At 38.6% G+C, this 16,024-nt stretch overlaps 1 protein-coding gene across 1 annotated transcript in view; it reads right to left on the minus strand.

Annotated features, from left to right (window-relative positions):
• Window positions 1-1,608: 1,608 nt before the first annotated feature.
• The window catches only part of ZFAT (zinc finger and AT hook domain containing), a gene marked incomplete at its 3' end in the record, with an annotated part of 31,254 nt that continues 16,838 nt past the window's right edge, over window positions 1,609-16,024 (minus strand). The window contains exons 5-9 of the mRNA XM_010015135.1: window positions 15,325-15,412; window positions 10,472-10,621; window positions 8,033-8,206; window positions 4,643-4,731; window positions 1,609-1,747 (exon numbers count right to left, since the gene is read on the minus strand). Of these exons, the coding sequence (XP_010013437.1) occupies window positions 1,609-1,747; window positions 4,643-4,731; window positions 8,033-8,206; window positions 10,472-10,621; window positions 15,325-15,412 (640 nt within the window). The remainder of the gene's footprint in view (window positions 1,748-4,642; window positions 4,732-8,032; window positions 8,207-10,471; window positions 10,622-15,324; window positions 15,413-16,024) is intronic.

Below are 16,024 nucleotides of genomic sequence, written 5' to 3' on the forward strand. Positions count from 1 at the left end.
CTTTTCCAACCTAGTTGATTCTATGATTATTCCTACACAAATGCCCGTCCTTGCTCTCAATCTATTGTGACTTTTCATCAGGCTTCACTATTATAGCAGATGCTCAATACTCCATTCTAGACAAAACTGAGATAGTTTCCCTATTAAGGGAAACTCAAAAGTTCACAAAAGGAAAATACCTTTGTTCAGATTGGGACAAAGATACTATCAGTTACAGAAAATTAAATTAAGTATTCATTTCACACCAATCTGTACTAATAGGAAAAACCTGCTGTTGTGAAAGCCAGGACACATTTCTATGTTACTTTGATATTGAAAGTATAATAACAATACAGCAGATAAATTAAAGCTGTTCCCTCTTCTATGAATCATTCATTTATTCATAAACTTATACTAGGAATCTTGAGAAGAGTCCAGCTGTCTACATTCATATAAATATTTCCAATTAAGATTATCTGCAATGTCTGCAATGCAGTCAAAAACCAGTTGAGAGTAGAGAAGAAAAGATGAACAAGTATGAGGCCATTCACTCCAGGCTCAGTGAGTAGCTCAGAACAAGCAGAATACAATAAGAATAGATATAGACAGCTTTTATTAGACATTAATCTTTGTTAGTTTCCCTTTAACATACAGGAAGGGCAGAGTATACAGTAAATTTGGATTTAATATGGAGCTATGGAACTATGAAAAAGAAAAGCATAAATGTGTATAAGCAAACATGTAACAATGGTCCCAAGCAGAAAGGGAGAGGAAGATGAACATCATAGCCCTGCCAGGAAAAGAACTCCAGATGCTGACAACTTACTGAAAACCTCATCCCAATGCCAACACCAGAGGGAAACCACCTACCTTAGGACTCAGAGAAACAGTGGAGGGGTGACCACAGCACCAGGCAAAGGAGTAAAAACTAAGAAGTGTGTGTGTGTTACTATTTCAATTGTACACTATTGAGTCTTCTCCTGTATATTAGTACTCTATTTTATTGTTTCTTTACAGTAATAAATAGATCTAGAATAATAGTGATTCTTGAATTAGACTGTTAAGATTTCCATTATACTAATAATAAAATCTTGGCTTTACTTATATAGATAAGGTGTGCTTCCTTTAACCATAAACAAGATTATGAGTGTAACAATTTGCAACTTGTTTTACCTGTGCTCTCTTCCTTTCCCCCATTTTTGTAGTGGAGAAGGATTTGCTGCCATTTACTCTTCAGTCTCTTCCTCACATTTGCTCAACCTTACCTTGAGTTCAGCCTTGCCAAATTGTCATAGAAATTTATCAGAAGAATGATTGAAATTCATCATTCCTTTCAACAGACAGTGATACTTTACTTACAAAAGGAGACAAACAAGTGAAAATGATAAATGTAGGCAACAAGGAGTAGCACAGGCAAGGTCAATCACACCTTTGGTTCACCCACCCTTTAGAAACCAAGAACTGAATGAAGGGTAAAAAGTGGCTATTTCAGAATTAATAAAAAGCAGCAATGCTTTATCACATAACACCCAATAAACCAAGGAACACACATCACACAAAAGTTTACCTTTACACCAAGTTTGCTTCAGCAAAAAAAATAACAAGTCTACTACATGGTGGAGAAAGTACCTTGTTGGATGAGGGCTTCTGCTGCAGGCTCCCCAGAACCTATGTTTACATACTCTTCATTAGGATGCTTTCTGTTGTAATGCCTCTTCAGGGAGCCAGAGATGTTGCAGGAATAATGGCAGTGTGCACAACGGAAAGGCTAGGAGCAGAAAGGAAAAATCAGACCATATTTCTTGTCCTCTTCAGGATACAGGTCTAAGCTGCAGTGTTATGAGAAGCCATGCTCATTTCTGGCTTAGGCATGTTCCAAGGAGACCTTCCAAAATTAAATATAAATGGAAGTTGTAACTAAATGTTACCTAAAATTTGGTACTTTTTATTACATGACACCAAGTATTCTCAACATTGTAAGATTATTATCTACTATTCCTAATTCAGGAAACTCTGTTTTCATAATTGATGATCACAGGCCTGACCATGAGAAGACTTTTCTGCTACAAGGAGATGACTCAGACGCCATGAGCTCTGGCCTCAAAAGGGAGTTAAGAGAGAGAAAACAACCAGAGGTACAATGTGATTGTGCAGAGAACCTGATTTCACACGTAACCATACCTGACAGGGTTGATCCCTTTCCTTTCCTTCTCTCTCCAACATGCTTCCAACAGCTCCTCTTTCATTGGCACTTACATTCATTTGACCATTTGGTAAGGTACGTTCTGAGAACTAAAATAACTGACTTTTAAGGATATATCTGCCTTCAACTGACAGAAAGAGACATTTCTAAAGAAAAAGGTTTAGGAAAACAAGTGTTTGTGCCTAATGTCAGCATTTGAGAATAACCTTCTGACTGAGATATGTCACAGTTACAGGAAGCTTGACACGACCATTAGGGTCCTGGAAAAGAATGCAGACATTGACCAAAGTCCTAGGAGAAAAGTCAAGCATCCCTGTATGGGACACAAAATGTTTCATACACAGCAACCAGGCCTGAAAATGGTTCATAGAGAAATGTTTATTAAGAAGCTGAATTTAAAGCAGGGAAATGTCTGCAGTCAGGGTCCATTGACCAGAACATTCCCCTAAGCTTATTGCTCATGATCTTCCATCCAGCTCCAAACAGCAACAATAAGGAAGAAAAGTGGTGTTTAGATCCCCTTAACCTTATATTTAAGAGGGTACTGTAAAATTCAGCTATTCCTTTTTTCAGAGGGATACTCTGCTTTTCTGTTGCTGAAACTGTCTTCAAGAAAATATTTCTGACAGACTTCTGTGTTCTTGCACCAACTCTCTACATATTTGCATGTCCTGTGTGTTATCTGCTATTGGATAGCAGGATTGCAAATTCATGGAACTTGGAAATACCATTGAATGGTTTGGACTGGAAGGGACCTTGAAGATCATCCAGTTCCAACCCCCTGCCACAGGAGTGACACCTTCCACTAGAGCAGGTTGCTCCAAGCCCCTGTGTCCAACCTGGCCTTGAACACTGCCAGGGATGGGGCAGTCACAGCTTCTCTGGGCACCCTGAGCCAGCGCCTCAGCACCCTCACAGGGAAGGACTTCTTCCTAATATCTAATCTAAATCTCCCCTCTTTCAGTTTAAAGCCATTCCCACTTGCCTTATCCCTACACACCCTTGCAAAAGCCCCTCTTCAGCTTTCTCATCTGCCCCTTTAGGCACTGGAAGCTGCTCTAAGCTCTCCCCAGAGCCTTCTCCAGGCTGAACAATCTCAACTTTCTTCTTGGGAGATGGATTATATTATCATTAGGTCACATAACTACTGACATTCCTGAGTTTGATATGTTGCAAACAACTGTCCCAGAAGGAGGCAATGTGTAACTAGTAGTTTTTGAACTCCTTTTGACAAATACTCCCAACTGACCTATTTCAGTGTTTTGCAGTTCTCTTGATAATGCATTGAATAGGCACGCTCATACGCAGGCTGACAGAGGATTGAAAAGAGGTGCTGAGTCAACAGTTTTAAATCTAATCCTGAGGTTAGAACCAGCTATATTTAAAGAACTGCATTATGAGTACATTCATCCTGTTAGCCATTAAAAAAAAAGGATGTATTTTCATTTACACAAAATCCTTTTGAAAAGATAAGTCCACAGCAAAGCTACGTACTGAAGACAGAAAAAGTGTTTGTTCAAAATATATCATCTCCTCAGATGACTTACTTCATTTTCTTTTATGTCTTGTCTTCCAAAATTTAAACCATGAATCAAAAGACTGTCTTCCTTTCTGTTTTATGGAGGTACATAGCATTGGTGCTTATTAAGAATGGTACTCCTTATAGAAGCAGAATAATTTGCTAGATAATGAGAGATGTTGCATATGAAAATAGTATGATGTTTTCAGTAAGAAATATGCTCATTGCCAAGAGAAAATGCTACATCAACATGAACATTTTCATACATACAAAATACTGGATTTTACTGGGAAAGCAACTCATGTCACTTCTATTTCCTCAATATAAGATTTCACAATTCATTACATCAAAACCTACCATGCTGAGAACCAATGTGAAATTTAGGAATAAAATGACAGAACAGTTTATTAAAGTAAAACACATCTCTAACCTGAACACTTCACAGAAACATTAACAATCCCTAGAACTCTTTCCAAGATATGCTTCAGATAAATGGGGTGGTTTAGAATTAATTCTCTTCAATTTTCTTCTAGCGTTATGAACTTAACTGTGGTACAATAGGCTGGCAAACCTTCAGAGAAAATTAAGGTGGGCAATGAACAGTGATGGATGGGATCTGCTTCCCCACTTCCCTAGGACATTTTAAGGTACATATTAGATCAGTTCTCTCAAGGGCTGACAATCACAAAAAAAACAATAATGTTTGGTTTATATTGCAGCATGTATTTTTGGCAAGTAAAGATACTAATTAATAAAGATACTAATTACAAATTGTCCTGTATCAAAAGTCTGAATATAAAGTCAAAATTCCTGAAATATTAAGATGTCAAGATGCGTAACTGTCACCAAACAGGAAAATGTGCCAGTTTTAAAACTGTTGTCTGAAGTTCCACACATTTCTAAATGACTTATCAATAAGCACGATTTATATGTATTCTTACCTTGAAAGAGACATGTTGTTCCATATGACGGAGGAGCTGTGGTTTTTGGGCAGCTGTATAGTCACACACTGTACATTTAAACTGCTTTCCTGAAATGGGAATAGAAAATGGAATAACTTTTTTCTATTTAAGGTCAGAAAATGACTGATTATATTTCTTGATATGAACAATACTTGAAGCCTGGCACTTACTCTGCAAAATTTTGGTTAAATAGAGCTAAGAGCTAAGAAAAAAGGCTTGAATGTCATCTTTAAATTATGAGCATTAAATAGTCTGGGGGAGTCACTTGGGAAAGAAGAAAAAGAATGGTTACAGTGCAGCCTAAATGAAAGAAGGAAATCAATTATTTACAACTGCAGGTGCAGTTATTTTGCTACCTTTAAAATAGATTTGGAAATCTTAATACACAGGTGTTTGTTTATGTTCACATGTTTTTACCTACTTCTCTCCCGAGCAGTGAACTGTTATGATTCAAATACATTTTCCCTTCAAAGCACTATCTCTCCAAAACCAGGCTTTCTCCTTATGATTTAAAATAACACAATTTCCTTCCTTTCATTCTCTGGGGTTCATACTCCTTTTCTCCATTATTTCATCTTTAAGACTCTATCAGTGCTGTTACCTCCAGCCAAATAACAAGATGTATTAAATAGAGAAGGACTTCATTCTTGTATATTAACTACTCATAGCTGGCAAAATGTATTTGACTTGATGTGGAATAAGAACGTATTAAAAACTACTCCAAAAGCAAAAGAAGCAAAATGGAGATTGGAGAACAACAATGCAAAATATTCTGTATTATCCTGAAGAGATCAGATTTCTTTAGGGGGGAAAAAGTTACAAGTATTTTATACTAAGTGTGAAAGTTTCCCTGAGACAGAGCTAAGACAAACCTTAATACAATTTCTGACATCGAATTAATACAATGAAACCCAGGCTTTCTGGTTTATTTCTAATCACAAACAGTAATAAGCCCATACCGGAATTGTTTTCTATCACACCGCTCTTGAGAAGTCTGTCTTCTGAAGAAATAAAAAGCAGGCAGAAAACTACTTTATATTCCACTGGTTAAATTGACCTTGCAGGGCTGATATTTGAACAAAAATTGCCTGGATTCACAAGTCGGGAAGACAAGACTCATAAACAGCAAAACATCTTTCAACTTCCTTATTTGTGAAATACCTGAAGAACACTGGATGTGCGCTAGTGAGAACTTTTAAAGTGCTGTCACTATAGAAAAGGACACTGGGCAAAGAGAAACTGTCAGCAGTCAGGAGGCTGAAAGTCCCTTGACAAATCTTACACTATGTTCCTGGTGACAAATGTCACCTCATTTTTCACAAGTGTTTGAAATGCACAAAGAGTTTATTGGGGTAGACTGAGTGAGGAAAATCTCTTAAGACTCCACAGACAGTGAGATTCTGTTTCTGCCTGAGCCAATGGCAAAATGCATTTTCCAAAGGTATAGGGAATTTTCCTGGAACATTTTTGCAAGTGTAAAAAGCAAGGCAAAAGAGCCTAAATCTTGGATTTGTCTCAGTCAAAGAGGGAGGTGCATCAAAAAGGAACATGCAGTCACTTCAGTTATTGCAGAGGGTGATGACAGTGTGAAGCCAGATAAAAAAGGCTCCTGGTAATAACATTGCCTCTAGAGTCAAGGTTTCAGCCTGACCTAGCCATAAATGATAAGAGAATATAGTTCCATGCATGCAAATAGATGTTTAAAACTAACTTCACACCTTTAAGCCAAATCCAGACAAGGCCAGCTCCTGCCCAGCTACAGTGCCAAATTTCAAAGCAGCCTCAGCTGAACTGGAGTAATGGCTTACACACACATATGTATTTTGTCGAAGAAGTAGAACTAACCCACAGGTAAAAAACAAATTCAACTTTAATTGCTGAATTTCACTATTTGGACACACCAGATGGTGAAAACAAAACAGAAAGGATTTGAACTGAAACCTCAACCAGAGTTGTTTCTTTAATAGTCTAATTGTGCTCCGAATTTCCTTTTAATTCAAATGCAATCTGCCTCCGTCTCCCAGCCAGGAATCAGCTGAGGATTGCACTTGATAAGTAAATTCTTCATTCTTGCATGTGAAGTTTAGATGTATGTGCAACACCTGCTTGATACCGACCAAGTTGTTTCAAAATATTGGAAAGTACTTCTGGAATAACAAGTGATTTACTAGCCCATGGTAATACTACAGTAACTATAAGCTTCCTGTAATACAGAATCATAGATTGGTTTGGGTTAGAAAGGGCCTTAAGATCAACTAGTTCCAACCCCCTGCCACAGGCAGGGACACCTCACACTAGACCATGTGGCCCAAGGCTCTGTCCAACCTGGCCTTGAGCACTGCCAGGGTTGGAGCATTCACAACTTCCTTGGGCAACCCATTCCAGTGCCTCACCACCCTCACTGTGAAGAACTTCTTCCTTATATCTAACCTGAACTTCCCCTGTTTCAGTTTAAACCCATCACCCCTTGTCCTATTGCTACAGTCCCTGATGAAGAGACCTTCACCAGCATCATATCAATGCAAAAGAGATCATCTCCTTCACTTATACCTGCAGATATAAACATAAATAAGTATCTGACAAAACCTTCACCTAGATTCTAAAGATGTAAGAGAGCTTCATGTGCTTTCTGTGAAAGGCTAATGCTAATGAATATGCAATTTTTAATAAAAATAATATAAATGAAATGGTCGATAGAGTGAAATGAGGTTTCACAAGGTTGCACCAGTAACAAAGACAAGCTCCTAAGTCATAATGAAGCTCTGTACAGCTTATCTTGCTAAATCGTTTCTTTCAATTTAATAATCACAGAGGAATAAAATATTGTTCTGTCCCAAATTTTGATACAGAAGATGATATTTTTCTGGATTTGCATCTCACTTCTTTCTGTTATCACAAAAATATTAAGATTACAGAGCAAACTCAGGTGATGCACATGTGCCTGTAGAGAACGTGCTCAGGCTTGCCACTGGCTGGGTAGACACAGAACTGCAGCAGCCTTGTCTCTCTTGGGCTACTGGGTGCACCAACTCCTAACAATATTCTTGCAGAAGAAAGTAGTAAGAAACTTAACTGTGGAACTATTTGTGCTTGTAAATTTCTATTGAGATCAACAACTGTCTGTAAGAATATGAAGGGATATAAAACAAACATGAAATTTCAGAAGAACCAACTATTCTGGAGACAGCTGGTTTCCTTTCACAGATACTAATTTTGCAAAGGTTTGAATTATTTCAGTGTCTCATAGGGATAAACAAAATCTGTAAGCAGTACTTTGTTCAACTGAAAAATGCTTGTTAGCAAGGCCCTATAGAACAGCCAGTATGTACTGCCTTGGAATAAACTTGCATTTAATAAACATACACTTACCATCAGCAGTATGAAGGAGTTTATGGCTCTTCAAAGTGCCTTTTGATTTGAACTTTTTTCCACACATGTCACAAAGGTGTGTTTTCTCAGTGCTGTGACGATTCATATGGGCTTTCAAGTTGCTCTTGCTGCGAGTGGCGTACTCACAGAGAGAACATTTGAAGGGTTTGACACCTACAAATAAAAATATATACTATGAAACAAGCAAGCTGGACCTTGTGGTGAGAGCCAGGACATTCGCTTGAAAGAAACTTCAGCTCATGTGAGCAACATGAACAAGGTCCAACAGTTTAAAATCCGCTATCTGCATTCAAGTTTTACCTAAAGCATGTGTGTAAATGATATCGAGCTCTTGACAGCATCATGTAACTTATTGAGAGAAAGGAGGTTTGTTTTTAGAATGAAGTACTTCCCTACTGAAGCCAGGCACTGACTTTAACCAAAGAAATACTAACGTTTTGGTCTTGGTGTGTCCATCTTCCATTTAGAAGTAGAATTCGATGCCTAAAGTGATGCCTAGCTGGTATATGTACCAAATATCCCTCTAAAAGTCTTCAGATAACTATCATAGAATCATAGAACGGTTTGGGTTGGAAAGGACCTTAAGATCTAGTTCCAACCCCCTGCCACAGGCAGGGACACCACACACCAGACCATGTCACCCAAGGCTTTGTCCCACCTTGCGTTGAACACTTTTGTCCAACCTGGCCTTGAACACTGCCAGGAATGGAGCATTCACAGCTTTCTTGGGCAGCCTGTTCCAGTGCCTCACCACCCTCACTGTAAAGAACTCCCTCCTTATATCTAACCTGAACTTCCCCTGTTTAAGTTTAAACCCATCCTGCCTTGTCTTATCACTACAGTCCCTGAAGAAGAGCCCCTCTCCAGCATCCTTGTCAGCCCTCTTCAGATATTGGAAGGCTGCTATCATTCTCCACTTAATACAATAAAGAATGAAGAAGCCTGTTTTAAGGAGGACTGGTTAACTAGGTACGTGTGCAAAGCTGTGCTTTACTGTTAGTTACTATCAGGCTGGCTAATGGCTCACATAGTAGTATTTTGGTTTTATTTACTATTTTTATCTCCCTTGGTAAGATGATAGCACTTACAATTTCACTTCTCTCAAAGTGAAGAAGCATGTAATAGAGAGACAACACAGTATGTCATCTAACAGGTCCACAAGAACAAAGTAAATCCTTCAAAGAGAAGTTGAATAAATCTGAATTGGCAGAGTAGTTCAACAGTTTCATGAGGCTCTGGCAGTTTTAGAATGATATTCATGACCTTAGAACTAGATTTACAAGCATGAGGAATTACAGCCTACTTTAAGCAGACTTGGTTGCACACTTTGATTTAGAAATAGATTTCTATTCATCCCTTTCTCACACTAGTCAAATGAGATGAGTTCCAAGCTTTCTTGGCAGAACAAACAAACTGTATCTAAGGGAATACACAAGTAATTGCTCTAAGCCTATGATTTTGCATTACCTGAACTCCTTAGTGGAGTAAAAGCTACTGGAGAGAAGCACCACTACAATACACAGACAAATGAGATCATAGTTAAAGCGTTCAAACAAATATGCAGTACTAGTACAAATGTCTGAAATACCTGCATGGGAATAAACCCTTTGGAACCAAAACAGGAGTTGGAGAGACCAAAACCCATTCTCCCCTTTATGCAAAGGGATGGCTAAAGAATCCAAAATAATGCTCAAACACCATAGGCTATCTGTTCCATAGATTAACTGATTAAAGAGAATACAAGTGGTCTTCCAGTCATTGTAAAATAGACAGACTGGGTAGACATAAGATTTTACTGGGCACAGATTTGAAGTTCAAGGCATTTTTAACCTGTGTGTTGCCATATTACTGGAATTTTCCCCTAAAAAGTCAAAGATCTGATTAGCACTATCTTACGGGTTTTCCATCCCTGTTTATGTCTGTGTCAGCTACTTGCCAGGCTCAGCATGATTTAACTAAAATACACACAGAATTTATATGTGTACATCAAAGTAACCATATTTCAATTGTTTTCCTAATAGGTTTCCAGACCAAGTATTTTTGGACAAATGTGAAAGGAGCAGCAGTTATTCATGAGAAGATACATAAAATCAATTGCTTGAAGAGAGGAAGCATGCATTTAATTCACTCCTCCTTACTCAAATTTATTACAGAACACTTTATAGATGTTTATGAATGAGTATTGGGAAAAAATACATCAGAAACATAGTAATTTTATAAAACATTTAAGCTGTCTATTCATGTTATGAGTGTGCAGTTCCATATGTGATCCAGAATGTATTAAATTATTTAACCTCTAGTGTAGCTTAAGGATTTTGATTCAGGTATAGCCATAACTCTTAACTCCTTTTTATGTCAGCAAATCTCATGTGGAATGAGACTGATTATATACCCGAAAGCTTAAAACCAGAGTTTTACCTTCATGAGCCCAAATGTGACGTTGAAGGTCTGATCCATTCTTCATAAAATAAAAATCACAGTAGGGACATTTCACAGCTCGTTTTCCAATAAGTCCTTTCAGCTGAACTCTTCTGCCAAGAATCTCAGAAATAGTAGTCATTGAAACCTCTGAGAGAAATGTAAAAGGTAATAAAAACCAGAAAGACATGAGGGAATTTGTTCTTTAAGTAATATTGAAAAGCTGGATCCTGATTCATTCCAACTTCTTAAAAGCTCTACTTCCCCTGCTGCCACTCAGATAAGACCTGAGCAAAGAACATAAGGACCTTATTTCCTGCAGGGTTTCAATTCACATCACTCAAAGCTATAATGATCAGAACGTCTGATAATCAGGCATAAACTATAAAGGGAAAAACAGACTCATGGAATAGTATGATTGGAAGGACCTCTAAGGTCACCTCTCCAAGCAGGGCCAACTTTGGAGTTCCAACTTCAAAGTTACATCAAGTTGCTCAGGGTCATATCCAGTCCTGTTCTGAACATATTGAAGGATGGGGATTGTACAACCTCTCTTGGCCCATTCCACTCTTTGACCACCAGTCAAAATTATTTCCCTAATTTCTGATAAGAACCTCCTTGCTTCAACTCATCTCCCTTTACTGTGAAATCCCAAGAAGATCCTGGCTCTGTCTTCTTTCTAATGTCCTATTAGACAGCTGAAGACAGCAATTAAGATTCTTCTCCGCGCCTTTGCTTATTCAGGTCAACACACTGCACTCTCTAAGTTTTTCCTTCATATGATCTAATGTTTTAGTTTTCCAGTGAAAAAGCTCAAAATAATGAAGTTTAAATGAAAATATCCCAAACATTGCCAAATGCTTTTAAAAAATAAATCAAATTACTCAGTGCTTTTCAGATGAATAAAATGGTATCTCTTAACTCAAGGGAAGTACAGCACTTGGGCAATCTAAATACTAAGACATGAAAGTTGATGACTTTATATGTCCAAGATCTTGTAAAATTTGTATCAAATATGATCTGTCATACCCAGTATCCTGATGATGAGTCCCAGAGTGGAATAAAAACTCCTGCCTTAACTCATATGCATAAGGAAAGCAGCCTAAAAAGGGAAATATAAAAGCCCACAAACTGAGCAGAGAGATGTTCTGAAGTACCCAAAGAAAAATAGAGATACAAGTCTGAACCTTCATCTGCCTTCTAAGGCTTAGATGCTTCATTCATGAGTGCAGACTAGTACGTCTGCTCAGTAGGGATCTATCTTATGTCTCAGACTATTAACAAGTATCAAATTAAATCAGTGGATAAAAAGGTAGATAATTCTGAGAGCTGTGACCAGAATCCAAGACTCCTCTTTCACTGCTCAGCATCCAAATCATTTGGCGATAAAGCCAAGCTCTCTTATCTCCTTGGTTTGAATACTGCTCTACCAAGGTCTACAGAGATTTTTGTCCTACTGCCTTCATAGGATCAGAATTCAACTCCTATCTCTGCAAACCTAGAAGGAGTACTGTTTTATTTCGTACTTTCTACTTGATGAAACAGAATAGACAAGAGATGGGTCATGCTGAATGATATTAAGGAAGGTGAGGGGAGCTCTAGAAATAGCATTTTAATGATAAATATGAGAGGGTTTCAGTTTAAATTAGTTTTTGATATGTCGTTTTAAAATCCAATTCTTTTAATAGTATCCATTTTCCCTTTCATCTTTATTATTTTCCATTTACACTTTAAAATTGCACTCATCCCACTGCAGTACTTGGTATTTTCTACCATCAGATCCCTCACATTTATTTGGCTTGTAACGAAGTATGCTGTTCAAATAAAGGATTTCCTCCTGATTACAAGGACAGCACAGCCAGGAGAAGATTTGTGCATTTGAACAGTGTTATTGCATAACTACTGCGTAGGCATATCTGAGATGTAGTATTTTGTTAGTACCAGGGAGAGTTATCTTATAAATCTAGTATTTTGCTTCCAAGTTCTATTCACCTGCAATATATGAATTAAAAATGAGTTAACAAAATAATAGGATGTGCAGATTTTCTTTTTTAATCTTACCTGTATTATAACCCAGAGTTTAAGAGAAGCCACTTTCTTGTGTCAAAAAATTCACACTATACTTTTAGAGGGATTCAGATCCCAAACAAATTGTTGAGAATCATTTAAATGCAGGAGTTTAGCATGTCAGGACTCCAGATTTAACTGGTGTTTCTGGACCCCTGATGCAGCTTACACTAATAATTCAGCAGTGCTGACCTATGGCAACCTGTAAGGGCATAGTATATAATGTACTGCTAGTCACAAATCGCATTATTTAGGGAGGCTTCTATGCTCCCTGGCTGAGACAGAAGAAAGGATTTTACAGGCATAGGTCTTGAGATTCAATTTCTATGCCTACTGCGTGACATACGGTATGACTGACTAGAGTATAGCACAGAAACCTTTCCTCATCTCAATTTGCTGCATCAGACATGTCCCCTGATGTATGACGAGCCCTTCAACCACACTGTTGTAAAGTGGTCTGCAAGTAAAGAGGTTTGGTAATGAAAGAGCTAAAGTGAGAGTTAGTCTGAAATTGAAGTGAAGGAAATTGTTTAAAACACGGGTCTAGCACTATCTAGTGGCAGTAAGAAGATAAGAAACTATTGCTTTACCTATTACGCTATAATTCTGTCAAAGACAAGAACAGTTACACCATTTTAATTGGATTTTTTCTTCCCCAAACTCAAGTTTTGAGTATGACCAATACTTCATTTCTTAATATTATGTCAGGTGATAAGTAATGCTGTAGGTGAGTTAATTGAAGTATGCTGGCCAATGCAGCCAACTCTCCTTCACCACAGTAGTAGCAGGCCTTTCTATCTGTCCTGGTTTCAGCTGGGACAGTTAATTTTCTTCCTGGTAACTGGTGCAGTGCTGTGTTTTGACTTTAGTCTGAGAATAATGCTGGTAATACACAGATATTTCAGTTGTTGCTCAGTGGCACTTACCCTGATCAAGGACTTTTCAGTCTCTCGCGCTCTGCCAGTGAGGAGGGGGCACAAGAAGTCAGGAGGGAGCAGGGACAGGACACCTGACCCAAACTGGCCAAAGGGGTATTCCATACCAGAGCACGTCATGCCCAGTACAGAAACTGGGGGGAAGTCACCTGGAAGGGACCGATCACTGCTTGGGCCTGGCTGGGCATCAGTCAGTGGGTGCTGAGCAATTGCATTGTACATCACTGCTGGTTATTGTTTATTTTCTTCCCCCTTTTAGTTTTATATCTCTCTCCTTGTTATTTCTCTTGTCATTATTATTAGCAGTAGTAGCAGTAGTATTATATTGTACTTTAGTTATTAAACTGTTCTGATCTCAACCCATGGGGTTTACATTCTTTTGATTCTCCTCCCCAACCCGCCCAGGGAGCGATAAAGGAAGGGGATAAGAGAGCAGCCAGTGCTGAGTTACTGGCTATGGTCACACCCCGACACCATTGAGAATAATGCTGGTAATACACAGATATTTCAGTTGTTGCTCAGTGGCACTTACCCTGATCAAGGACTTTTCAGTCTCTCGCGCTCTGCCAGTGAGGAGGGGGCACAAGAAGTCAGGAGGGAGCAGGGACAGGACACCTGACCCAAACTGGCCAAAGGGGTATTCCATACCAGAGCACGTCATGCCCAGTACAGAAACTGGGGGGAAGTCACCTGGAAGGGACCGATCACTGCTTGGGCCTGGCTGGGCATCAGTCAGTGGGTGCTGAGCAATTGCATTGTACATCACTGCTGGTTATTGTTTATTTTCTTCCCCCTTTTAGTTTTATATCTCTCTCCTTGTTATTTCTCTTGTCATTATTATTAGCAGTAGTAGCAGTAGTATTATATTGTACTTTAGTTATTAAACTGTTCTTATCTCAACCCATGGGGTTTACATTCTTTTGATTCTCCTCCCCAACCCGCCCAGGGAGCGATAAAGGAAGGGGATAAGAGAGCAGCCAGTGCTGAGTTACTGGCTAGGGTTAAACCACGACACAATCCAACTTAATACTGAGGAGGAAAGTAGGGACACATCAATGAAGCTTTGCTGAGCTCTCATCAGTCAGATTTAAACCAGTGCCTGCACCAGTCACACTTTGGCACTGAAGTCCCAAGGTCTGAGAAAGGATTGTTTACTCAGGCACAGTATGTTGACTCAGTGCACATTTTATGTTGTGCTTGCACTGATAAATCAGGGCACTAGAATGAGAGGTATAAACAGAGTTTGAATGGACTGCAGTGATTACCTTGGATCCAGCCAGGCTTCTCAGCTCCAGCTTAATATTGACCATACTACACCCCAGCTGGTTCTAGTAAGAGCCCTGTTGCAGACTTTAGTCGGCCCTGGAGGTAAAGCCCAGCCACGCATCAACTGAGTATGTGTAGCATCAGCTCGGGGACCTCTGCCCTCACACCAGTTACCTACAGACACAATAATGTGTAATAAATGCCTCTCTGTCAGTTTATGTATGGCCAGAGGGAATTTTATGTCTCCTGGGTTGTTATAGGATGTCTGTCTGCCTAATTCCAAGCTTCCCAATGGTTAATTTGAATTCACCTAGGTCCTCTTTTGGAAATGAGTTCTCTGCCAGATGAAGACAGGTTTCTTAGCACAATTACCTACTAGACTCCACACCACAGAAGCTGGAACAATGACTTTTTTTCACTCTAAATTCTAACATCTGCAAACCCAGTGCAATTCTTACACTAAACCAGTTAAATTAGGTGTAGACTCTTCTCTTTCTTTGGAATATAATCACATTACACTGCTCGTTCTAAACCTTTATCCCTTTATTGCAATAGACTGAGAAATTTTCCTTGATTTTTTCTTACCAGGGTGATTTGTCTTGATGTGAGATTTTATAAGTCGATCTTCAGAAAATGACTTTTCACACACAGGACAGGAATAACTCTTTTTATCCTTAAGCGAGAAAGGAAGAAAGAGATTGCACATTATCAGTCCACTGGTGTGATCACTATAGTCATTATTCAGTAATACATGGTTCTCAACAAAGTTATAATTGAAGGTTCAGTTTTTAAGGAAAAAAAATGAAGATATTTATAGTGAAGTAAGTGAAGGAGAAATACGAAAGTATTCTAAGCACACCATTAATCCCCCTGAATGAAAGGCTCCAAGTTACAGCACATGCGAATATGCACAATAAATGTAAGCATTATCTTCTGACTGACTCTTTAGAGAATCAAGAGTTGAAAGACGAGGTCACAGAACAGAAGGAAAGGTATTTGATAGAAGCAGTAATATTCCAGGCTTTTTCACAAATCTACTCTTCTGAAACCTAGGGATCAGATCTCATTATACTGAAGACACCCACCAGTACGTATATTTATAAAATGGCCTGAAATTGAGCACAAGAGTTAACAGGGACAGATGCCACTACTTACTCAGCGTCTGCATTTCTAACAACTTCATAAATATTCAGCAGTTTATGTATTGCCAATAAAGTATTATTCTACTATTTTTATTTCAAAGCCAGCCTGATGTTCTGGAAGATTAACGCTATCAAGGAAGTTC

The sequence above is a fragment of the Nestor notabilis genome, unplaced genomic scaffold, assembly GCF_000696875.1.
Source record: "Nestor notabilis isolate BGI_N333 unplaced genomic scaffold, ASM69687v1 scaffold9375, whole genome shotgun sequence".
Classification (NCBI taxonomy): domain Eukaryota; kingdom Metazoa; phylum Chordata; class Aves; order Psittaciformes; family Psittacidae; genus Nestor; species Nestor notabilis.